Consider the following 25,559-nt stretch of genomic DNA (forward strand, 5'->3'; position numbering starts at 1 on the left):
GTTTAATCTTATTATGTTTTGCAGCGTCTCAATGCCTTGATTGTTCTTAAGATGAAGGTATGGAAGAGGACAGCTCCCGCTTTGATGCTCCTCTGTGCTGTGTTGTCCTTGCTTATTTGCACAGAAGTCTTCTTCCGGAGTTGGAAAGTCAGCTCAACCCCCTCTCAGTCAGTCATGGGCTCATCAGCAAAGAGACCGCGGAGATTCCCACGAGCCTCCGAACGCAAGCCACCTATGATTTCACAATGTAAGAGTGGATTTCTTTAGTAACCTCTAAAAGCTATGGACACCTTTTGGGGGCAATATTGTTTCACTTAAATGCATGTATTTTGGGCTGACAATAATTTTCGCAATAGGGTTTAATTAAAAAGTTTGCTTTGTTTGTCTTCTGCAGCTTAAAATTTGGCAGAACAGCTGGATTGACAGCTTTAGCTGCCCATACACATTCAACAACTGTTGGACAGCTCTTGGAAACAATTGTTTGGCCAACTGTTGTTTCCCCCGATTGCTCATTCACATGAACTTTCCACTCAGCTGAATGTTCATGAGTTAGGGAGGTAAACCACAGACAGATAGCTCTGGCACTAGCTTATCTCCTGAGGAACAAAAGGATGGGACATTGAAATTCAACATCCCGCTATTTCTTTCCTCTGACATCTTTTAAGGGAAAGTTGAGCTATACGTATCAGCGAGTCGTCCGGCCCCACTGTTATTGACAAGTTCAGACAACTATAGTCTAATGTATATGGGGACCGTTAGTTTCCCTTTGCTCTCTCCTCTCCTGCACTTTCTTATTGTAGTCCAGAGCTAAATTCACCATTCTGATGGTTGCTTAGATGAATTTTTATATAATTATTTCTCATATTTCCATCATATTAGGGTGCATTCACACAGGCATATACGGACTTTGGTTGTTGAATATGCAACATATTCACGGGCTGAAATATGCTGTTTTGTATTTTCTGCCTATCAGCAGTCTTTTTGCTTGCATACAGTGTATTTACTAGTGTAAAAAACAAAGGAAGCGGATTGATTTTGTGTGCAAGTACGCAGGTTTCTTGTGTATTTTGCGTGTATTTAGACATGCCCATTGATTTCAGTGGCCTTCTATGGTGCGTAATATGCACCAAGATAAAATGTGCCATCTATTTTTTTTTTACGTGACCGCTAGAGATGAGCGAGCATACTTGTTAAGGTGATTTACTCGAGAGAGCATCGCCTTTTTCGAGTAACTGCTGGTTCGTCCCTGAAGATTCGGGGGGGCTGCAGGGGTGAGCGGGGGTTGCGGAGGGGATCGGGAGGGAGAGAGAGATCTCTCTCACTCTCCACCCCGCTCCCCTCTGCCGCCCTGCGCTGCCCCCCGTGGCCCCCCCAAATCTTCAGGGACGAACCAGCAGTTACTCGAAAAAGGCGATGCTCTCTCGAGTAAATCGCCTTAACGAGTATGCTCGCTCGTCTCTAGTGATCGCACATCACATGAAAAACATATGTTCAAGTATACTAATCTATTGAAATCAATGGGTTCTATTCACTGTGTATTATGTGCGCAAAAATTGCGCGCATAATACGCTCATGTGAATATGCCCTTAATGTCTGATGTAATGACAGTTTTCTAGAATACCAGGTTCAACGCTGTGCAGACTTTACACAAGGAAGGAATGCTGGGAGATGTCAAGCTTACAGAATTGTGAGACCAAACAACTGCACCATTTCTACCCCTTCATTTTAGCAATTGGGGGGTCTCAGCACCTGGGGACCCTGCTGATTACAAAACATCTGATGTCAGTAGTTGTAAGAAATGATGGCCCCACTTTTCATAAAGACCAATTCTATAATGCAATTTTAAGATGGCGTTGAAAGCACAAACTTTAACTTATAACCTTAAAAGTCTCCTCACTCACTTTCTAGGTGCTCCCTTCAAGGAGAGACCATACCCCTCCTGATTATATCGTAAACAACATTTTTATCATCCTATAGTGACAAGCCTCTTCATTTACACAGGCTGATTGTCATTAAGGCCAAGCCTTGGTGGATGTAACACAGTACATAAGCCCCTAGTCTGAATATGACAGAATATTTATTCAAATAAGGTAGATGGAACAAAACCTCTGCAGCGCCACCTATTAGAAGTAAGCATTCCTGCAACTTAAAGGGGTTGTCCCGTGGCAGCAAGTGGGTCTATACACTTCTGTATGGCCATATTAATGCACTTTGTAATGTACATTGTGCATTAATTATGAGCCATACAGAAGTTATAAAAAGTTTTATACTTACCTGCTCCGTTGCTGGCGTCCTCGTCTCCATGGTTGCCGTCTAATTTTCGCCGTCTAAAATGGCTTAATGGCCAAATTAGACGCGCTTGCGCAGTCCAGGTCTTCTCCTGTTCTCTATGGGGCTCCGTGTAGCTCCGTGTAGCTCCGCCCCGTCACGTGCCGATTCCAGCAAATCAGGAGGCTGGAATCGGCAATGGACCGCACAGAAGAGCTGCGGTCCACGGTGGAAGAGGATCCCGGCGGCCATCTTCACCGGTAAGTATAGAAGTCACCGGAGCGCGGGGATTAAGGTAAGCGCTCCGGTAAGCTTTCTTCAGGTCCCTGCATCGGGGTTGTCTCGCGCCGAACGGGGAGGGGGGGGGTTGAGAAAAAAAAAACCCGTTTCGGCGCGGGACAACCCCTTTAATGTTAGACTCTTTATACAAGCCTTGTAACAATGACTGGAAATTGAAAGCCAGCCAAAAAAGAATATTTATTGTACTCCACATGTAAATCAGGTGGTTTGCATTCACATACACAAACCAAATTAAAGGCGGCCGCCCGATACTTATGAGTCTCAGATGAAAGTATTGTTGGTATGTACTCTGGCATGCACAATGATTTAGTGACTGTGCAGGATGAGGGCTCGTACTTTGTTGTTGTTGGTTTACATTTTGTTATAAGTGTATGACCTCTGAGAATAGAAGAGACACATGTTGGAGCTTAATATATGGTGGGATTCTGATAGGTTGAAGCATATTACATTTTTTTTTGTCTTTTTATGCTTTTATAGGTTTTACTTTTAGACTAAAATGTATTTGTTTGCCCAAGCACTCAGGGAAGAGGTTTAGTGCACATTGTAAGGTCTTTCTGGACCCTTTCTTTACCATAACTCTAAAATATGAAAGGCAGATTTCTTGAAATACAAATCTTTGTTCTCTGAACAAAAGTTAATCTGGTGCAAAAATTTCAAAGTAATGAAGTAAGTAAAAGCTGCAGGAGATGGTCTAAAGCTGGAGGGTAGTTTCTTTCTTTCAGTGCTAAAATCACAGCATGTTGAATGTTTCGAATATACCGGGTTATTACAGATGATCTTACCGTAGTAGAGCAATTATGCCAAACACGTAAATACTGCCCCTTTCGTATCCCCTTACTCAAATGTCATGGGTGATGGCTATTCCTCCTGAGAAGTGTGTTAGAAGAAATGGGCTTGTGAAAAGTTTTAGTAAATAAACCCCCTCAGTCATCTTTTTCAATACATAGGTCTAAAAACATAAATTTCTCAGGATAGATCTCAATAGTGAAACACATGCCTACAGTATATCATTGTTATTAAGACATTGCATAAACACCTTAAAAGATTAAATCGAAAGCGCTGCGGAATACATTGGCGCTATACAAATAAAGATTATTATTAATAAAAGATTCTATAATGCCATTCCAAAGAAGAAATAGGTCATCAATAAAGACCAAAGTGTCCTCCCACCAACGCAGGGACAGGTTGACATATGTGGGGATATTGTTGAATTGTTGCAGTTTATCCTTTGCAATAATGTGTTCTTGCTTGGTACCACCCTCTTCCACCAACTCCCCATCCCAGTGCCCCATGGCTAGTGGAAGAGGGTGGTACCAAGCAGGAACACATTAGTGCAAAGAATAAACTGCAACAATTTAACAATGAACTCCTTGTGTTGGGGCGTATTGAGTCTGCAAGAAATATTTAACTGTCCCGACCCTCACACTATGGGGGATACTACTGTATAATGCCTCAATATAAATAGATGTCAGTAATATGTTGTCATCCACCAAGACACCATCTAACTTGAGGAGTAAATCAGGGTTACCATTTAAATAAATGGAGGGAATCCCCACAGGTTTCACATGAAAACACCTTGCATCCATGTGAATTTTGTCGGGGTACTGGGGTCTGGGTACAGGACTTCCTGAAAACAGCCTGCAACCCCTGTCCCTACCTACTTGCCCCCTTAGGCTAAGCCCTAGCGCGACAACTGGGTGACAGTCCCTAGCCTAGCTAGGGATGCGGGGCAGGACCAAACACAAAGACAAATACCGGGACAAATGAACACTGAATTAGGTCAGACAATCCGGGTCGGCAACTGAAGGGAACGCGATACAAAAGGGTCACGCAAAGGCAAGTCAAGTCAAAAGCAAGGAGATCAATCAGAAAATGCAGGTGTAGCCTGGAGACAAACAGACACATTTAAATGCTGTCAGGACTCCTGCCCCAGCAGCTGATTGGGGCGGGGAGCCTGACTGCAGCAGAGCCCAATCACAGAGGCGCTGGGAAAAGCCACCCCCAGCCTTGCAGCACAGACAGGGACCGAGGATACACGCCCGGTAGTTATGGCAGCGGGGACACGGTGTGGGACGGCACCCGCCGCAACCCTAGCAACCCAGCAGCGACCAGAGTTAAGGTGGGCAGGGGAGATCACCCGAACCGGGGCTCCACTGCGCCACACTCCTGCAGCCCGGGTGATAGGACCGGCAGTGTAGGCACGGAGCCCCCGAAAGATGCCGGTCCTGACAAATTTCACATGGATGGCGAGGGAGATATTGGACTGTGAATAACGGACCGATATCACCATTGCCCATGTAAAAGTAGCCTTAGAGTGGCCTAATAGGGGCAATTGGGGTTGCCACCCCAGGCCTGAGACTCCAAGGGGACCCACACACGTGCCAATCCCCCCCTATTGTAATCCGCACTGCTGAAGTCAGGAAGGTTGCCTTCCTCTGGACCAACAAGAAAAGGGTTGAAACAGGCTGAACTAGATGGACACTGTCTCCATTCAGCCTAACATACCATGTTACTATGTTAAACCTCCAGCTTCAGGGAGAGGAGGGGATTAAGCAACTTCCTATTCTCACAGCCTTCATTCTCTGCTGCTTGCGATTTCGCTCCAGTGTTATTTTTTGAAACGGCTCTGCCCTTTTTATAATGGTGGAGGTAAAAATCACATGTCATGATAAGCCATGCCCCTAACCCCTCCCTTGACCACACCCTCTGTCCCACTTTGAAGCTCCATGAGAAACTTTTGCTTCAAAAAGGGCTCCATTGTTGAAAAAATTTGAGAACCATTGACTTAGATAATATTTCTGATTCAGTTACTGAAAGTACTCGTTGGGAAAAAAATTATGACCTGAAGCCCATAATTGCTCTTTATTTATTCTGCAATTGGCGGCTCCTTTCTCTTAAGAGATATGGTGTCACTCCCCCTGACTGTAAAAAGTGGGAGGAGGACTAAGAAGAGGGGGAGGAGGGGGAGGATTTTGAGACAGGTGCAAAAATATCTCTGCTTTGTTGAACAGTTGGTTCACCTCTGTCCCTCATAAAAGCTCCTCTTACTCTATCCCTCCATCTTTGATGGTACAGCTTCCTACCACAGACCCTAAGCCTTTCTCCAAACCAATGTTTAAAATGTTTATTATAAGACTCTGAGTCAGACAAGTCAGTTCCAGAAGAAAAAGTAGTATCTGTACAATCACCGGACACCTCCCTCAAAAAATCTAATGCTTTTCCGTTTTTACATTCTGTGAATCACATACAAATTAATTGTACCTATGATCTTATAATTGCTTATAAAATTTATCAGCAGATGTCTGTAAGTTGCTTTCACGTCTGGGTCAGCCTTACATTTACGGGCTGGATCACATAAATTATTTAAATCCCTGGAGGTTATTTCAAAAACAGTTTTTTCTGCTTCCACAAGTACTTTCATAGGACGTATGGAGCTCTACACAAGTTCTTGTTCGCACTTATTTAAATGTTTGGGAGACTGTAAGCGAGGCGCTGGTGTCAAGGAAATTCCCAAGCCCCTGGAAATTGTTTTATTGAGAATATAAGCCCCAAGGGATTGAGATTCCCACCAGGATTTTAAATTGTTTTATAGGCAGTATATTTCTAAAAATAGTTTTCCAACTAGTAACCCGTACATTGTCACCCTCTAATTCACCATCAGTAAATACCTTCTTAGCATCCTGCACCCATTGATCTGTATTAACAGGCCCAGACTGGAAGCCTGCCATAAGAACCATCCCTGGTTGGATATCATCTATGGGCATAATACTTTAAGTATTTTTGATCAGTTTTTAAGTCTTTTTCTTATAATTGTTTTTCCTTCTTAAAATAAGGAAAATGAAAAAAGAAAAAAAAGAACAATAATTTTAGCAGGTTCAGTTAAGACAAACCGACCAAGGTTCAGGTCTGTGCTGAACCAAACGTTTAGCAAAGTTCGACCTTAAACTGGGTTCAGTTGCTTCAGAACAGTACTCAGCCACATCCAGCAGGAGACAATATGAAGAGTTGAATGCAAATCTCCATTGAAGTCTTTAGGAATTAAAGTGTAGCTAACTGTTGAGATAAACATTTCAGAATTAGCTGACGTGTGTGCGCATGAGGAATATCCCTATTTCCAGACCCTATATGACTTGTATGCTATATTTTTTTCCCATGTCCCTCTCTGCAGGATGTACCATAAGTCTGATCCTCTCAGGACTGGTGGTAGAAGTCTGGCTGCTGTGCTGTGTTCTATATACTAAGGAACTACATATCCTTGTCTCTAGCTGTCTGTAACACACACATAGACATAACATCATCATTTAGGAGTGTACAGAAAGCCATGTAGATGTGAACAAACAGCAGCAAAAAATTCACCGTTACCTCCAGCAGCAGGTCTTGTGTGTCTCTACCCCCCCCCCCCCCTCTCGCTCATAAAATTCACTGTTACCTCCAGCAGCAGGTCGTGTATGTCTCTACCCCTCCCACCCCAGCCCACCCCACCCTACCCTGCTCATAAAATTCACCGTTACCTCCAGCAGCAGGTCGTGTATGTCTCTACCCCTCCCACCCCACCCCACCCCGCACATAAAATTCACCGTTACCTCCAGCAGCAGGTCTTATGTGTCTCTACCCCCCCAACCCTCTCGCTTATAAAATTCACTGTTACCTCCAGCAGCAGGTCGTGTATGTCTCTACCCCTTCCACCCCACCCCACCCCACACATAAAATTCACCGTTACCTCCAGCAGCAGGTCGTGTATGTCTCTACCCCTTCCACCCCACCCCGCTCATAAAATTCACCGTTACCTCTAGCAGCAGGTCGTGTGTGTCAGTGTGTCTCTCCCTGCACTCCCCCCCCCCCCCCCACACACACACACACACCCCTCTGCTCTCATAGAGTACAGTGAGCAGAATGACTTATCCCCCTTCTCTTCCCCAGCTCTGGCATAGTGGTGTCTCCTGTCAATCATCTGAGAGCAGACAATGAACAAAAAACTTTAGAATGATTTTTCAGCACAAAAAAGGTCATTTTATGTAAATAAAGTGAATTGCAGTCTTGCTGGTTACTATACTGGCTATCATATTGTCGTGTGAAACGTGAGTGTCCATTTAATGAAACATCTAAACAAGATCATTCAGGGGAGACTGTTAATGGGATTTAGAGTACTAAGGATTATAGCTATGATGGGCAATGTAGATTAGTAGATTGTAGGATTATAGGGCTATTAAAGAGTACCTTTAATAAATATGACTTTGTGACGGGTAGTCTTAAAAGTCGTTGAAGGTGTTAGACAAATGTTGAAGGTGTAAGAAATAGTTTGATGGAAGTGGATGCTTGAGTGAGGTTGTAAACCACATGAAATTACAATGTGCCTCCGTAGAGTCAACCTCTTGATCTAGATGTATCTGTTCTGCAGGCCCTACCTGGTGGTTTTAATTTAAAGTACTTGGGAATGTTCTCCTGCATTGCAGGAAACAGTATTCCTTTGATCAAGATTTCATACCTTTTTCATTGACATGCAGACCCTTAACCCCTTTTTAGATATCTGTGTCCTTAGAGCTTTACTTCTAAAATGTTACCTCTTGTTTTTTTAAAGTCATCCAGCACAAAACAGTAAGAGTAGAGTTAAGCCTTCACACAGCTCTTTCCATTTTATTCCCAGATGTAACTTTACAATGCAATTTCATTTTACACCTGGGAATAATAAATGAAAGCTAATAATTTTTATGCAGTGGATCTGCATATTTCCTGGATAATAAATTCTGGATTTTATGACACTGGCATAAAGTATTTGTCGGATCGCCATATTGAGGTGTAAAGTTGACACTAGGAGATGAAGGGGGTGGTAAAGAGAACAATAACAGGAGCTACAAGGATCTATTACAGGCCACTAGAAGTTACAATAAGAAGTTATAGGGTGTAATAATATAGTTAATAGAAAGAGTCTGTATGAAACACCTATTGGTAGGAATATATGAGGGACAGGCAGGGCAGTACAAAACTAGGGAGAAATTGGAGGAAATTGTTAGAAAAGAATACTTATTGATAGAAGAAACCAGCGGGAAGGATGAATTTGGAGAAGGTTCATAGTAAATATATCTGAATGGCAGCATTGCTTTATAGTGCCAAATCTCTTAGAGCCTGGTGATATTTCTATAGTGTTTAAAGGGGTTGTCCAGGCTTAAAATGGAAATTCTGAAAATGCTAAAATCTATGGGGTACAGCTAAGTAGTGGCATCCTGTAGCTTTTATCTGCCACTCTTCTTCATCCTGTGCAGCTGCCACACTGTTGCTGATTTCCATGCATCACTTCCGCAGAAAACACAAAAGCAGACTGCTATCTATAACTCCCAGCAGGTATAGAGCTCGTTTACCAGCCAGCGCTGTCACTTGCCCACATCACAGGACATGTAGCTCCGCCCACAGCTCACAGGTCATATAGCCCCGCCCACATCGTACAGGTCCTGCAACTTACAGGTCCTCCAACTTACCAGCATCAATTTTTTTTATAAAAAAAGCTTGAAAAAGGCCTAATATGGCCGAAACGTAGTTTGCTTACGTTTTATTGACCATGGATTAATAAAGATTTTTGCATCTTTTTTATCAAAAAATTGATTTTCTGCTCATGCTGCCACTATAGTCAATTACGCTCAGATACAGAAACTTGATATCAATGAAAACAGAAGCTCAAAAAGTTTAATTTAGCAAAACTATCCAACAGTAAGACATTCTTGTTGCCGGAGCAACCAATCAATCCAAACTTACAGCATACAATTAGCTTTCAGTACTACAGCGGGCGGTTTCACACATAGAGCTTATGGCAATAACGCTGTGATTTTTGCTGCAGGGTTTTGTGGCAGTCTTCTTCACTTTTGTTTTTTCAAATCACAGCATGCTTTGGCATTGTTCAGGAATTCCCATTGACGTTTCTATAGGAAATTCAGCTGAAACATTGCATACTTGTTAAAGAAAATCACTACAAAAAAGTCTGTATGAAAAGCACATGAAACTCATCGCATTTTATTATAAGCAGAAAAAACTCTACAAAAAATTATGTGCAAAAGAGGTTTTTAAAAAAATTTCTAACTTTTTAGAATAAGCTGCCATGTGTACATAACCCTATTTCAGGCCATAATACTGTATGACATGTGTACTGTATTTTTTTTTACCCATTTTCCTACTCTACAGGATGTACATCTGATTTTCAATCCTCTCAGGAATGGTGGGTGGAGCCTGGCTGCGATGTTGCATTCTTTAGACTGTGCCGAGAGCTGCAGATTCTAGTCTCTAAATGTCTGTAACACACACAGAGACATAAACTCATCATGTGGCACAGTGCACAGCAAGACCAAGCAGTAGAGAGATGTTTTTACAGTAAGCAGGGACTTAGGCCCCCTGCACACGGGCGGAAATTCCACGGCGGGATTTCCCGCAGAATTTCCGCCCATGGCCGCTGCCATAGGATTGCATTAGAAAATGCAATCCTAGGCAGACGGCCGCGACTTGTCTGGGCGAAATCACCCGCGGAAAACAAATCGCGGCATGCTCTATTTCTGTGCGGGGCTCTGTGAGATATGTCACTCCCCGGCCGCCGTCTCTGCTCTGCGCATGCGCCGGCTGGCTGGCAGCCAGCACATCAAAGAGCCAGAGCTGTGAGCGCCACACTGGTCCCAGCAGGGGCTCGGGTCTGGTCTCGCTGCGAGAATTCTCACAGCGGGATCTGACCCGGCCATCTGCAGGCGGCCTTACTGTTAGCTTGCAGGCAATGTATGCGTGAATATCACATTCTCTTCTCCCCCTGCTCTCTGCTCTCTATGCAGTTCAATGCAGTTTATTTAAGTTAAATAAAGTAAATAGCAGTTTTGCTAGTTATCCCTCTGGCTAACATATAAGCACAAGTTGTTAGAAAGTCCGTGACTATCTAACGTGCGACCATCATTAAGGTGTTTTCTGTATTTCTTAGAACATTTCTATACTTACGGTATGAAGTTTAAAGACATATACAGTATATGCCTAATGATGCAGGAAACCAGAAAACATGTCTTGTCAAAAATATAAAATAGTAAATGAAAGCAAAACTGTTAGAATTTAATCAAGTTTTGAATTTTTAGCAGTAAAAATCTATAGATCAGATTCCATGGAGGCCAATTCCATGTGTGAAGTGATGCAGACAATATAACACACTCTAAAATGTTGTAGCGTTTTGTGTTTAATAGGTTTCTCTAAATAAAAATGTTTTACGGTCAGATATTCTTTGACTAATATCCTTTCGTTTTGATTTTAGACACGGCCCTTTTCGAGAGTTATACTCAGGGAGAGATTCGAGAACTTGTTTCTACGCTTGTAGAGAGGTACAGCCAATCCATACACTCTGGGGACGATCCAAAAAATGTAGCCAGAATGAAGCGAGCCCGTGCACGCAAGCAGCCTTGTACCATCAAAGAGCTGGAGGTGAGAGTCAGCGAACTTGGTCTGGGATACGTATCAGACGAGACTGTTCTGTTCCGCTATTGCAGTGGCACGTGCGAAGCCGCTGTACGCAACTACGACCTCTCTCTGCAGAGCATCCGAGGCAAAAAGAAGATAAAGAGAGAGAAAGTAAGAGCCAAACCATGCTGCCGGCCTCTAGCATACGACGATGATATTTCTTTCTTGGACACCAAAAATCATTATCACACCATCAAAGAAGTATCAGCTAAGGATTGTGGCTGTGTTTGACAGGTGAAACCCAAAATAGATTTGTGCCCCCAGAGAGAATATACCCAAGGGGTTCATCCTATGGAGACACCATTTTTAATTTCTACCTCATTGAATTCTACACATGGAGATATGACTCTTAAAGAGAATGGTTGGTTGCAGGGAACAGAGAGAGCTAGATGGGATAAAGGAACTAGAGGTCCTATGGCACCAGCAAGAGTGACCCGAAATACAATACAAACCTGTAGTTACATGGCAATGCAATATAAAGACACAGGCTTGCAACATATTGCATGTGGACTGGGCTCATACCAGTGGAGTATAATATTTATAGGTTCTACTCTGCTTCCGGCTAACAGACGACTTTTCTGTCTTTTTTTAACCAAAAATAGATTTTATCAAATAAATTACGGTACGTACAGTTAATTTTTGGTCATTTTTCGTCCAGATGGAGCAGAGATCTCTTGAAACCAAATGAAGCAGTCACATAAAATCCGTGCCAAAATTCAAGCTCTTACATCTGCAGTTTATGACAATGACACTAAAGTGTATATCTTCTTTTACTCTCACAAGTAGCCTGAAGGCACCAGGTTAGAAGCATTATTTAATTCTGTACATTTTGCCTGTAAATGTCATTGAACGCCGAGGTATATGAGATGTAATTTCTGTATTGGTAATATTTATGAGTATTGAATATATTCCAGGATGTGTCTATGAAACGGCAGAATAAAATAATGACCCTTCCATTTATATTTATGTTGACTGATGAATTAAGGAGGACTTCCTCCCAAATCAAAAAATTGGTCCGTGTAAAACTAAGGCAGCTGGGGAAGAGTTTGCTGGCACTGTTTTTTTGCCATTTTTCTGTTTGCTGCTCAGCGCACTGGTAACAGCATTGTGGCTTTAGTTTCAGAGTTGGGGTGCGTTCACACACCGCTGATTTGCACTGGATTATGGTGCAAACCTGCGGCGGATTTCAGCCCTGAATTTGAATTCAATTAAAAGGGGTAAATCTGCTGCAGATCCGCACCAAAATCTGTAGCAAATTAGCAACATTTAAACATTCCCTTAAACAGTTTCTCCAGAACTTTTACTATTGATGACCGTACCTCAGGATAAATCTTCAAGGGTTAATTGGCAGGGGTCTGCGACTTGGGATCCCCACCGGTCTGCTAATCCCTGGGCCTGCTGTCAGTGCACACAATGCAGCGCTGTCAGCATTGCAGTGGCAGAGTTTAGTAGCACAAAACCAGGCAGCAAAGACTGTTGACAGAGTTATCTGTCATCAATAGCAAAAGTCCTGGAGAACTGATATATGGCTTCCCTTCATGTCCGCAATCTGACTAAAACAGCTCCTGCAACTGAACAGGAACTCCCAATAACTCTGGCTGTAAGCATAGTTACAATCTGGCTGCTGCTGTCATTTCTTATTCCTAATATGCAGCCAGTTTTAGATTTGAGGTGAAAATCCTTCTTGATTGAGTTTGTTTATTTACATTGCATTCACTAAACAGAAGTATCTAACTATGCAAACAGTGCAGATCTCGGGTCAAATAGTATCTTACTGTGTTGGTGTTAGACAAAGAACGCTTTCTGTTGATAAACGTTGAAGAATTACTGTTTCACCAAAGATTCAGTTTCACCTTAATGACCTCTCAGCTCTCGTGGCTCGCCTGCTGAAGGAAATGCTTTTATTTCCCATAAAATAGGAATGCTACAATTCTTCTTAGGCCGCCTGCACACGGCAGAGACGGATTCCACATGTGGGTTCACGCAGCGGATTCCGTCTCTGACCACGGCCGGCGTACCTGTGTTCTTTCGTTTTCATCTGTACTACGGATGGACCCAGCGGCTCGCCAATGGACATGAGCAGTACAGGGTTTTTTTTCAAATGTTTTTTTTTCGGGTACCCGCAACCTTTCCGCGAGTTAGATGGTTCCATTGTCTGTAATGGAAGCCGTCTGCACGAATCTGTGCAAAAATGGAGCATGCTGCAATTTTCCTCGGAATTGATTTCGTGTGCAGGAAGAATCGATTTCCTATAACACGCTACGGACAATATTTGTCGTGGATCCGCAGTGCAGACGCCCACCGTGGATTCCGCAGCAAAAATCCACACGTGTGCAGGCGGCCTTAGAGCTCTGTATTGCAGCATTCCTCTTTTATTCCTCCTGGAAATGTATGATTAAATTGTGTCTGTTACCATTCCTTTTGTCAATAGGGTGTGATCCCACGCAGTTGACATGAATAGCATTGATTTGACAGTATCAGGGTGCAACAGAATTGTTAGTTCAGCAGACATTGGAGACGACAAGTCCTCTTACCAGCAGAATTTCACAGCTAAAATATGAATTAAAAGTTGAGTAGCTTTGTAAATACATGGCTTCACTGTCCGTGTTCAAGTTATTTCATGTTGTTTTCTCCATTCGTATACATTGTTACTTAGTGGTACAGTGCTGAGGCCAGTGATTGGCTGCAATGGTTACACACTCAGACGACATGTGACCAAACCACCCAGAAGCAGGCAGAGGCCAGGGGCAACTAGAGCGGCAGGGGCCAGAACATCCAGGACATCAATAAGGTGACTATAAGTTAGTTTGGTGTTCTTATGCAGTCCTCTCTATTAGAATGTTTTTTCCCATATTGGACAAATCATTTAAAGTGAACCTGTCACCTATTTTTGCCACATAAGCTAAGTTAGGCTGAAAGTAGGAAACCCGTGGAGCCCAGGAATGTGAGTTTTATACTTACCTCCCCAGTTGTTCCCTCAGTGTCAGCGCTCGGAGGCCGCTGCTCAGTGCATTGAGTGGTGCTGCTAAGCTGTCCGCCCATTATAAAATTAGGATGAGCGGACTACTGGTCAATGCACTGCAGTACTGCCGGCTCTTGTCAAGCATGTTCCACGGTCACATGGCCTGACGGCAGCTCGGTCCCATTCAAGTGAATGGGATTGAGCTGCTATGCCAAGCACAGCTGCCATACAATACACGGTGCTGTGTCTGGCATAAACTGAAGCAGCCATGGCCACTGCCACTTTAATCAGCTGATCAGCAGGGATCCCAACTAAATTAATAGTTCAGTCCTGGAAATTATATTATAAGTAAGCATGCAAGTTCTTACAACCACAACAAGGTGAGGCCAATTCTACTGGAACATATTTTCCTGTGTTTATCCTCAATTATTGCTCTCTACCAAATTCCAGTCAAAGTAATGAATCAGTTTTCTTCGTATCTTGCACTTGTTATGTAACTGGGCACTGTCGTTTCAACAAACTTCAAAAACTCTGTACAGATAAATACCTCTTTCTACAGTTATCAGCCAATTCTTCTCCCCTGCCTCTTGCACTGATCAATTACCCTCAATTTACTGAAAAAAATGACTTGAGAAAGGCAGAAACAATACAGTTTTCAGCTTAACTGAGGAGAAGATGGGGGAAGAGGAAGCAGTTGCAAAGAGAGCAGTGAAAGCAACACAAGCACCACTATTGGCTCTAGAATGCGTTTACTGGATTCACAGCTACACTGCTCAGTACTGCTGCTCATGAGGGTGCACTGTAGGGAGATGAGGGAGCTGGATGTCGTGTTTGGGAGACATTATAGCAGCTAGTCTCCACATACTCTGGAGGATACATGTCATATAATGGTTGATTCTAAAGTCACCTGAAAACAAGTACACTTTAAGATTTTGAAAACTTTCAGTGAAAAACTAGACATCCACTCAAATACAATAAACCAAATAAGATGTTGTAAAGGTGGTTTCTTATTTATCCAATTCCTCATTTGCTGCTGAAGTGAGTTTCTAATCTAAGAAATAAATGACATTGCAGTGAGGCGTCTGAGGTGAATGCAGTTGAAAACACCCTGCAAAGAGAGATAATTGGCTCAAAAATGGACATCCAATTTTGAACACAACTTTGATTATGTTGATGTACAAAATCCCCAACTATGCCTAGCTGTGTATTGTCAGTGGGAGGTCAGGGGCCCAAAGTCATTTAACCCTTTACACCAGTAACTTATTGAAATCAGTAAAAAGTGTCCATCTGCCCTTAATGTCATTTTGAGCCAGCATGGACTCAAGTCAACTTGATATATGAGATGTACTTAACTTCAGCACTGAATGAGAAAGGCCCTGTTCACACATGACAGAGTGGATTCTGTGCTGAAATCCGTGTCAGAATCCTTGTGGTTTCCATGTCATAATAATTTTAATGAGAATCCATGCAATCGATCAATAAAATGAATTGACATTAAACCACACAAAAACTATGTTTTGGGGCCGCAAACGGATTTGCGCCATTGCATAGGGTTAAATCCTTGTGCGGATCCAAAGTATTTCCAAATGCAAATCAGTGGCAGGAATCTAAGGGCAGCCTTGGATTTCAGCTGCAGATTTTTCTGATGAAAATAAGATCTAAGAAACCAACTTCATTATCGTATAAAGGATTTGCATCATGGAAAATGATTTGTACCCAAACAAATATTATTTATTTGCATTGCCATATATGTATATTCCACCGATAATACGCAAGTTAATATTGCAATTAGAGATGAGCGAGCATACTCGATAAGGCAAACTACTCGAGCGAGTAGTGCCTTATTCAAGTACCTGCCCACTCATTTCTAAAAATTCGGGTGCCGGCGGGGGGCGGGGAGCGGCGGGGGAGAGCGGGGAGGAATGGAGGGAGAGATCTCTCTCTCCCTCTCTCCCCCCCCAGCTTCCCCCTGCTCACCGCTGCAACTCACCTGTCACCCGTGCCGGCAGCCGAATCTTTAGAGACGAGCGGGCAGGTACTCGAATAAGGCACTACTCGCTCGAGTAGTTAGCCTTAGCGAGTATGCTCGCTCATCTCTAATTGCAATGTTTATATTTTTAAAAAAGTTATTAGTTCTAAAAATTCTGAGAAAACAGATGTACAGCGGATATAAAAAGTCTACACACCCCTGTTACAATGCCAGGTTTGTGTCATGTTAAAAAATTCAACACAGAGGAATCAGGTATTATTGTACCTTGTCACCACTGGAAGCTAGGGATTTGACAGGGCTTTCATGGAGGAACGCCCCTGTCAGGCCCCTAGCTCTCGATTGGCTGAAGCAGTCTTCACATTTAGTAATGCCCCCAGCTTCTGATTGGCTGGGGAGCGTGTTTAATCCCCCAAGTGCCGTTCTGACATGACAGGGAGAACAGCGACAAGACTGCGAGCAGCGGTGGCAGAGGCAGAGCGGAACAGAACACTAAGTGAGCAGGGCAAACAGCTGTCATCAGCAGACAGCCTGTCATCAGCAGACAGCCGGCGGCTGGGACGGAGGAGAGATCTGGCATACCGGGTGAAAAAAGTGGCCACATGGACCAGTGAGGGAGCGGCGGCACAGCATAACTGCAGAGGGATTCCTCCTGCACCACCACATCACACTGTCAGCGGAGGTGGCGGCTAGCACTTGGCCAAGGGAGATGTAAGAGGAGGGCTGCTCCAGGGACACTGATAGCTGCGGTGTGTGTATTAATTTTGTGGCTGGGCTGGAGGGTTAGGATTAGGGTTACCGTATATACCGGCGTATAAGGCGACGGGGCGTATAAGACGACCCCCCAACTGTCACCTTATACGCCGGTATTCAGTGGAGAAAAAAAAAAATTTTATTACTCACCTCCCACGGCGTTCTGTCGCGCTCCGGCAGGATGTCGCTCGCTCCGGCAGGCTGTCGCTCGCTCCTCGTCCCCGGCGCAGCATAGCTTTCTGAATGTGGGGCATGAAATCCCCGCTTCCAGAAAGCTAATACACACGCCGGCAGCCATGACATCATTGAATGGCTGTGATTGGCTAAAGCACACGTGGCTTCAGCCAATCACACTATTCAATGACATCATTGAATGGGTGTGATTGCTAACACGTGCGCCTTCAGCCAATCACAGCCATTCAATGATGTCATTGAATAGTGTGATTGGCTGAAGCCACGTGTGCTTTAGCCAATCACAGCCATTCAATGCTGTCATGGCTGCCGGCGTGTGTATTAGCTTTCTGGAAGCGGGGATTTCAAGCCCCGCATTCAGAAAGCTATGCTGCGCCGGGGACGAGGAGCGAGCGACAGCCTGCCGGAGCGAGCGACATCCTGCCGGAGCGCGACAGGACGCCGTGGGAGGTGAGTAATAAAATTTTTTTTTTTTACACTTTTTTTTTTTTTGTATTACCGGCGCATAAGACGACCCCCGACTGCAGAGCAGATTTTTCGGGGTTCAAAAGTCGTCTTATACGCCGGTATATACGGTAGTTTTCCTGTTAGGCTTCCATTAATAGCTGTAAAGGCTTCTGCATTTACAGCTAATAATGTAAGCCTGACAGAAAAATGAACCCTAACCCTCCAGCCCAGCCACAAAATCAATACACACGCTGCTAGGACCTTTCATTATTCAGCCAATAGGGAGCTAGGGGCATGCCAGGGGTGTTCCTCCATGCAAGCCCTGTCAAACCCCTAGCTTCCGGTGGTGACAAGAAACAATAGTACCAATGAATCATCCCCCCCTCCCCTCCATGTGACCCATTATCTGTATAATTCCATGCAAAAACAAACTGAAATCTTTTAAGGTGGAAAAATAAAAATAACAAAGCTAAAAATGTGGTTGCATAAGTGTTCACACCCTCTTATATTTAGTGATGTGGTTGTGTTCAGAATCAGTCTATCACATGTAATCTCCTGATAGATAGTAGTCAGCACTCTGCTGCCATTATATAAAGTGATTCTGATTTCCCCCATATAAAGTTCGGCTCTTCTAGGAGGATTTTCCTAACATTTTCTTAGTTGGTCAGTAAAGATCCTTCAGCTCAACAAAGGGGTCTGATTGTTTGAAGGTGTCAGTCACGACAAGGGGCCAAAACATCTCCAAGGCATCACATATACCATGGGATTTGGTGAAGATCGTCAGCAAGAAGAGGATTACAATTACTGCCACAATGACATCACCAAGAATTGGATGCTCCTCAAAAAGTGATGAAAAAAAAGACAATTGGTCCGGGAGGCCAAGAGGCCAACAGCAACATTGAAGTAGCTGCAGGAGTTTCTGGTAAGTACTGGTTGTGTAGTGATGTGATAACCATCTCCCATGTTCTTCATATGTCTGGGTTGTGGGGGAGGGGGGCAAGATGGAAGACATTTCCAACAAGGAAACACATCCAAATTTGGCTATGTTTTACCAAAACCTCCATCACATCTTCCAGAAGTCTGTGGAGAACGTGTTCTGTCTGATGAGACCGAGGGGAACTTGTTGGCCAGAATTCCAGAAGGTCTGTTCGTGCAAAGCCAACACTGCCATTACCAGAAGACCACCAAACCTGCAGTGACAATGGTGAGGGCAGCATTATGTGTGGGGCTGTTCTGCTGCTAAAACTGGGGCTTTATAGTCAAAGGTGATGGGATTATGAACAAATATCAGTCCATGTTAGCACAAGACCTTTAGGCCTATGGTAAAAAGCTGAAGATAAAGAGGAATTTCACCTTTTCTGGTGTAGCCATTCAAGAGAATGGCTACACCAGAAAAAGATCAAAGTTTTCGAATTGTGCAACCCAGAGCCCAAACCTGAATCCCATTGAAGATCTGTGGGTGACCTGAAGAGGGTGCTACACACCAGATGTCCTTACAATCTGACAGATGTGGAGCGCTTTTGCAAGAGAGAGTGGGCAAAGATTGCAAGTCAAGATGTGCCATGCTGACAGACACCGACCCAAAAAGACTGAATGTTGTCATACAGTGTAAGGGTGCATCAACAAAGTATTAGTTTTAGGGTGTGTATATTTATGCAACCACTTTTTAGGTTGTTTTTTTTTTTTCCCTGAAAGATTTCAGTTTGTCTTCCAATGAAATTGTACAGATAACGGTTCACATTGAAGGTGGAAATAAATCGGAAATGATTCAGCTTAGCGGATTTTTTAACATTACAAAAACCTGGCATTTCAACAGGGGTGTGTAGACTGTTTTATATCCACTCTATGTACAAACAATCAATTTAGTATCACAGGTATGACCATTGTCATTGATGTCATCACTAGTAAACAGATCTTTAAGAAATACATGACCAGCTCAGTCTTGCTGGATATTTGCAACTTTCGTCCCATTCATTTGAGACAACCCCTGAATATTGGCACCAAGGTCTCTCTAGTACATATACAGATCACCCTCTAGTGGATTTAAGAATGAACTGTTCAAGGTTGGATTAACATTTTAGACTTATAGAAGAAATACTTCAAGTTGAACAAGTACATTAATCACAAAAAAGTCTAAAATCATTACAGTATTGAGAACCAGCGTAGACCCCATGCACAAACATTTCAGCTCCTAATAAAATACCCAAATTAAACTTTATTATGCAACATATTGGCCACTTAGGTGTAAGCTTCTATTCCACAGATCATTGTGTTTTCAGTTAGAAACATTAAATCTGCTTCTTGGGGAGATGTCTCTGTGATATTCAGCATCTGATAGAACATTGTGTAATTTATTTGTAATGTGGACTCCACATGCAGTTGGCACTGTAAACAATGGCGAGTATGGCCCCATTCTAATACATTAAGACCATACTCTAGATGCCTGTGATAGAAGTCATAAAGACACTCATGCATGAAGCCTTATTCTACCATGCATTGGTATGAAACATAATGAGTGGAAGTTATTACAGGAACCTGTCAGGTAGCCTTAGCTGTCTGGGCTGTAGGCAGCAGGGTACAGCGACAGGCATGCTGATTTCAGCAGTCTGTCACTCAGGGCTAATGCCCACGGACAGATTTTTCCCACGTTTCACGTGGTGCAAGTTCCCAGCATTGTCCTGCAGCTATTAGGTTCTATTGAACCTAATAGCACAATGTTCACACTGTGGAATTCCAAAGCATGAAAGAAAATGTGGCATGTCCTATTTGCCGCGGGAATACACGCACCCTGCTTCCATTGTAGTTAATGGAAGCCGGTCGTTATGCTATACTTCCGCTGTGAGCACAGTGGAAGTATCCTGTGAATACGCATCTCTGCCCACCGCCCGGCTCAGCAGACAGAAATCCCCGCATCGGATCTGAGAGGTGAGTATGGGGGTTTTTTGGGGGCGCCATGGTTGATTCTGCTGCAATATTCCGCTGGCGGAGTCCGTCATGGCCTTGGGCATGAGGCCTTATACTGATTGTTTAGTTGTTTTGCAAATCTTAGTTTTTAAACTTTGCAGGGCTACACTGGAGATGAGTCCAATGAATCTTATGTATATTCATATGTGCCCATTCCCCCACTCCACTCCTTCCTCCAGATGCTGATTGACTGACTTTTCTGTGTTACTGTGCACACAGAGTGACCTGTCAATCAGCATCTGAAGAAAGGGGGGTGTGGGGAGTGATAGACCACTGAAATCAGCATGCCTGTCACTATACCCTGCTGTCTTCAGTCCCAGCAGCTTAGAGGACCTGACATGTTCCCTTTAAAAGGATTTATGCCAGTAACAGCCAATACAAAACAAAGTAGATGGGCAGCCATGCCACACAAATAGCATAAGCGTGATACGAATGTTGATTACTATATAAAAATATTCATATGGCTCTTGCTAAATCTGTATGTAAAAACCTCTTCAGCTGACTATACAAAAAGATAGGGATACATCTAAATACAGTGTATGCTATAAATTATACAACTCTTCCTGGCATTTATATGGTATGAGATCCAATAGCACATTACCGGTGCATTCCCATCTTTTAAACTGTTTATATATCACAAGGATATAGCATGACTTTATCATCCCGTGAATGGGGCTGCACTGCATAACTCAGTGAAGGGGCTGCAGCACCGATTCAACTTCATGCTCAGGATTGGTGGGTGTCCCAGAGGTTGGACCCCTTCCAATCATTAAAATGACTTTAATAAAAGGTCAATTACTTAAAACATGCAGGATTTGACATACAACTAGAATGTCCTCTTAGCCGGGTTCTGTAAACATTACAATTCTGTACATCTATATAACGTTTTGTCTTTAAACGCTACAAAGAGATATGTTTATTTTGTTCCTTATTTAAACATTTTCAGAATTTCCTTCATTTGTAAAAGTCTATTTATTCCTTTTTATTCTCAAAATTTTATTTGTACTTTTTAATTTTGTATAAAAGGTGTTAAAATGCTAAATATTTAAACAAATAAAGTGTATTATTAGAAAGAGGTATTTATGGAATATGTTTTACTGCATTAAAAAAGAGCAAACTATGGATAGAGTTTTGAAGTTTGGGATTTGGTCCCATCGTTGGGCTGCTGGGGGGCTTTGGTTGCTCATCACGCCAACAGAAGAAAGTCTTTTAAAACATATTTAATTTTTAAAAAGGGCGTTCGTCTTCATTACAAGCACCGTGGGAACAAAGCAATTTATCCTTTGATGGCAGCTCCCAATATTTAAAGGGCTTAAGTATGTATGATACTAGGTGCTGGGGAAGACCTAGTGAGGTCGCAGTACAAAACGATAGCACTCAATAATTAAAAGGATTCTCATTTTGCCCATGCCAACCTGCTGACAAACCTACCCAGGGGCAGAGGAGCAGGGAGTCATCACACCCTTATGTAAACTGTTGATGGCCACGTCACAGCTAAATACAACCCTGTAATTCCCCCGTGCGCCTCCACAAGCACTGTGCATGCAGAGTATCTTTCTCAAATGCTCCAGGACCCAGTCAGGAGAATGTACTATATGATAAAGATACCGGTCTACGATAAAAGTATGATGACCCCCTGGCTCATTTACCACTACAGAGTAGACAGTCTTAAAATGCATCAGCTTTGTCACAGCAGCTCTAGACTAACTTTACACCACCTATTAGTTGGCTTAGTTTATACCAAAATTCTGCCAAAAGTTAGGTTGAGATTTGGCAAATATTTGATGCACAATGTCACATTTAGGTCTCGCCCCATTTTTTAAAAGCCACAACCCCTTCTTGAACAAGTCGTAAAAAGTGTCCAGAACTGTTTAAAAACACATGTGGTGCAAATGTGGTGCAAACCATGTAAGACAGTTTTTTGCACAAATTGCACCAGAAAATTGGCATATTTCGAATAGTAAATCTGCCCCAATGTGTGTTACAGTATATCGATGTATTCTTCACCATGGGTATAATAAATGTTGAACACATTATTCAGCGCTATCAAATGCTGTGGGATTCTTGAGTTATACCTAATGGACCAAACAACATGACCATGTAGGCAATCAGACTCCACTGAGCAAACATTTATGGTGCATACTAAGTACATATTATAAGGGGCACACGGGGCTGAAGTACACATCCATCCATACAGACCAGTACAACCTCCAAGCTGTATTGAGCTATAATAGGACCCCACTGAAAGTGTATAAAACCTCCAAGTTATCTGGCCCCAGTGAAAGTCAATATAGTCTTACCATTAGAGATGAGCAAGCGTACTCGGTTCGGGTGTTTTTGCACTCGATCACCGCTTTTTCTGACTACTCGGACGAAAAGATTCGGGGGGCAGCGTGGTGGAGCGGGGGTAGCAGTAGGGAACAGGGGGGAGCTCTCTCTCTTCCCCCCCCCCACCCCTCTGCAACCCCCCGCTCACCCCGGCGCCCCCCAAATCTTTTCGTCCGTGTAGTCAGATACTCGGAAAAAGCGGTGCTCGAGTGAGGGAGGGAGTACGCTCGCTCATCTCTACTTACCATGCCTCTAAATGCCTCAGACTTCATATAGCGGCATGGGAAGGATTTTTGGGGGTTGATTCTGTATGAACCTGATATAAAAAATAGTGCCATGTTCTGTTGGATGTTGTATTATGGAGGTATAGTTGCCTAGAAGGATAAATCATGTGACCGCAGCCATCTGTTATCATATGGACATGGAGACCGTCAGCCTTCAATGCTTACACAGTGTTACATATAGCTGTGTAACTCAACGCTCCGTCCTTCTGTGTCGTCTTGGCAGCTGTGCAGAACCTCACTGGTGGGATTCCATTTGATCCCAGAAGTCTATTCAACCTGAATTTAATCCTCTTGTGGTGTTCTGCCTCTATTGCACACTCGGCTGCAGTATGTTTCATAAACACACATGACTGCAGCAGCCAATCACTGGCCTTAGCACTGTATGGCTTGAGGCCGCCAAGGACAGTGATTGGCTGCAGCAGTCACATGTGCATATGGATAACTATTGCAGCCAAAGTAAACAGAGACTGGCGGTGTAGATGGAAGCAACAGCAAAGCTGCATCAGCGGGAGAGCGGAGTGGCGAGTAGGACTTAATTTGTTTCTATTTAACCATTGCCTGGCCACTGTACAGTTTGGTATAATTGAGAAAGACCCTTGAATGCTTTCTGATCTGGGGGTGTATGACGCATCACAACATTTGGAAAAGATAATACACTTGCTCGATCACTTGACGGCTCCTCCAGTCGGGCGATTAGGGGATCCTTGCTATTGGAAACTAATTTTGCAGGAGTTTCTTTTAAGAGTAATGGCGACCACAAGGATCCACAACCAAGGCACAAAAATATTCCTGTATGTTTCATATTGAAACTAAAATCAGACTTCTTGCTTTCATTGCTCTTTCCACTGCCAGAAATAAAGTAATGTAAGCCATAATACATACTGTACGCAGCCAGTCCGGCACCTTTATGTGCACAGCGGGGGTGATATAAAGACAGTTATGCCTTTAACATCACAACTTAACAGTTTATTGCCTCTTCAGAATTGTTTCCGTAAACCAGGAAACACTTTTAATGTAAACAAAGAATATATGCCAAAAATGTATTCAAGAACCGGCCAAAGTATCTCCTGTAGTTTCACAAGTTGCCTCAATGACTTCCATGTATATCGCTTGTGCTTATTATAGTGCAATCGATACAGTATAGTAGAGATGAGCGAGCATACTCGCTAAGGACAAGTACTCCAGTGAGTATTGTCCTTAGCGAGTACCTGCCCGCTCGTGAGAAAAGATTTAGGTGTTGGCGGGGGGCGGGGTCACTGCCGCAACACACCGCTCACCCCCGCCGGCACCCAAATCTTTACACACGAGCAGGCAGGTACTCGCTAGGGACAATACTCGCTCGAGTATTGATGTATTAAACCAACATGTAAGTTGTCACACTCCGACATACATGTAGCCACCATCTATATTCCGATGGACTGACAATAATTACATCACCTGTGCCCTGAGGACCGAAGTTGGCAAACACTGTTGCAGAGAGTTAAGCGAACTCCATTTGTGTGCCGCACTCAGGCATTTCTCTTCTGACATCTGATACACTTCTGTGAAAAGTTTAATTAAATTCTCTGCACTCACAAATTAGATTGTGGGGCTGAGGTCACCGCGTTTTCCATTAAACAGGATTTCTGGCAGAATAATAGTCAATAAACTTCAATTCTCATTTTAAGGCAAAGTAACATTTTAATAGAGACTGAGTTAATGGGTCTCCAGAACTCCTACAACACGGCACAATAGCCAGCGTAATGCTGGCTGAAAATTCTGATTACATTCATATTATCTTTATTTTTGCATTAAGCTGATATTTGAACTGTTTTTTTATCTTCATAGTAATAACAGAGCGATGGACTACAACTGGCATAAACAATGATACTTTCCTTACTTCTATTACATGGGATGCTCATTCTTATGTACTTTAGGTCACCAGCTCTTCTAAGCCTTTGTAGTTGATGAACAAAGCAAGGGCACTATACGGAAAAATCAAAAAAATGGCATATGTCACATGACAAGCAGCATCAGGGCCATTGGATCCATCAGGTTTCTGCTATGGTGCCCATCATTTTATAAAAAATATTTCAGGCAATTTTGATAGAATGTGAACCAAATCTAAGCCTTAATAGTTACATACAGCTGAATTTAGTCAAAGTGCCAGGTTTTCATCACGTGAAAAATTCCAATAAAGATGAATCATTTCAGATTTATTTCCACCTTCCATGTGACTAGAGTTGAGCGAACATACTTTGCCGAGCTTGATGCTCGTTCGAGTGTTAGCATACTCAATGGTGCTCGCTACTCGAGCGAGCATCACGCCGTGTTCAACCCCGCCCCAGTTTTAACCCCTCCCCGCCGCTGACGTGTCAGATTTGACCCCTCCCTGCTGTGACGCTGCGCATGTCAACGGTAGTTTGTGGCTGGTTTGGCAGAGGGGAGAGAGAGAGTGTACAGGAAAAACAAAAAAAAGCTCGGCAACCGGCGGGTGCCATACAAAAATGCTCGAGTCTCCCATTGAAGTCAATGGGGTTCTTTCCTCGAATAGAGCTCTCGAATTTTACGAAAAGCTCGACTTGAATAACAAGGAGCCGAGCATTTTGGTGCTCACTCATCTCTA

General features: G+C 43.3%; 1 protein-coding gene across 1 annotated transcript in view; it reads left to right on the top strand.

The window, feature by feature from the left end:
- Positions 1-15,755, top strand: part of NRTN (neurturin) — a 185,094-nt gene extending 169,339 nt beyond the window's left edge. The window contains exons 2-3 of the mRNA XM_066574159.1: positions 25-247; positions 10,835-15,755. Of these exons, the coding sequence (XP_066430256.1) occupies positions 52-247; positions 10,835-11,268 (630 nt within the window). The 5' untranslated portion in view covers positions 25-51 and the 3' untranslated portion in view covers positions 11,269-15,755. The remainder of the gene's footprint in view (positions 1-24; positions 248-10,834) is intronic.
- Positions 15,756-25,559: the final 9,804 nt, after the last annotated feature.

The sequence above is a fragment of the Eleutherodactylus coqui genome, chromosome 7, assembly GCF_035609145.1.
Source record: "Eleutherodactylus coqui strain aEleCoq1 chromosome 7, aEleCoq1.hap1, whole genome shotgun sequence".
In the NCBI taxonomy this organism is placed as follows: domain Eukaryota; kingdom Metazoa; phylum Chordata; class Amphibia; order Anura; family Eleutherodactylidae; genus Eleutherodactylus; species Eleutherodactylus coqui.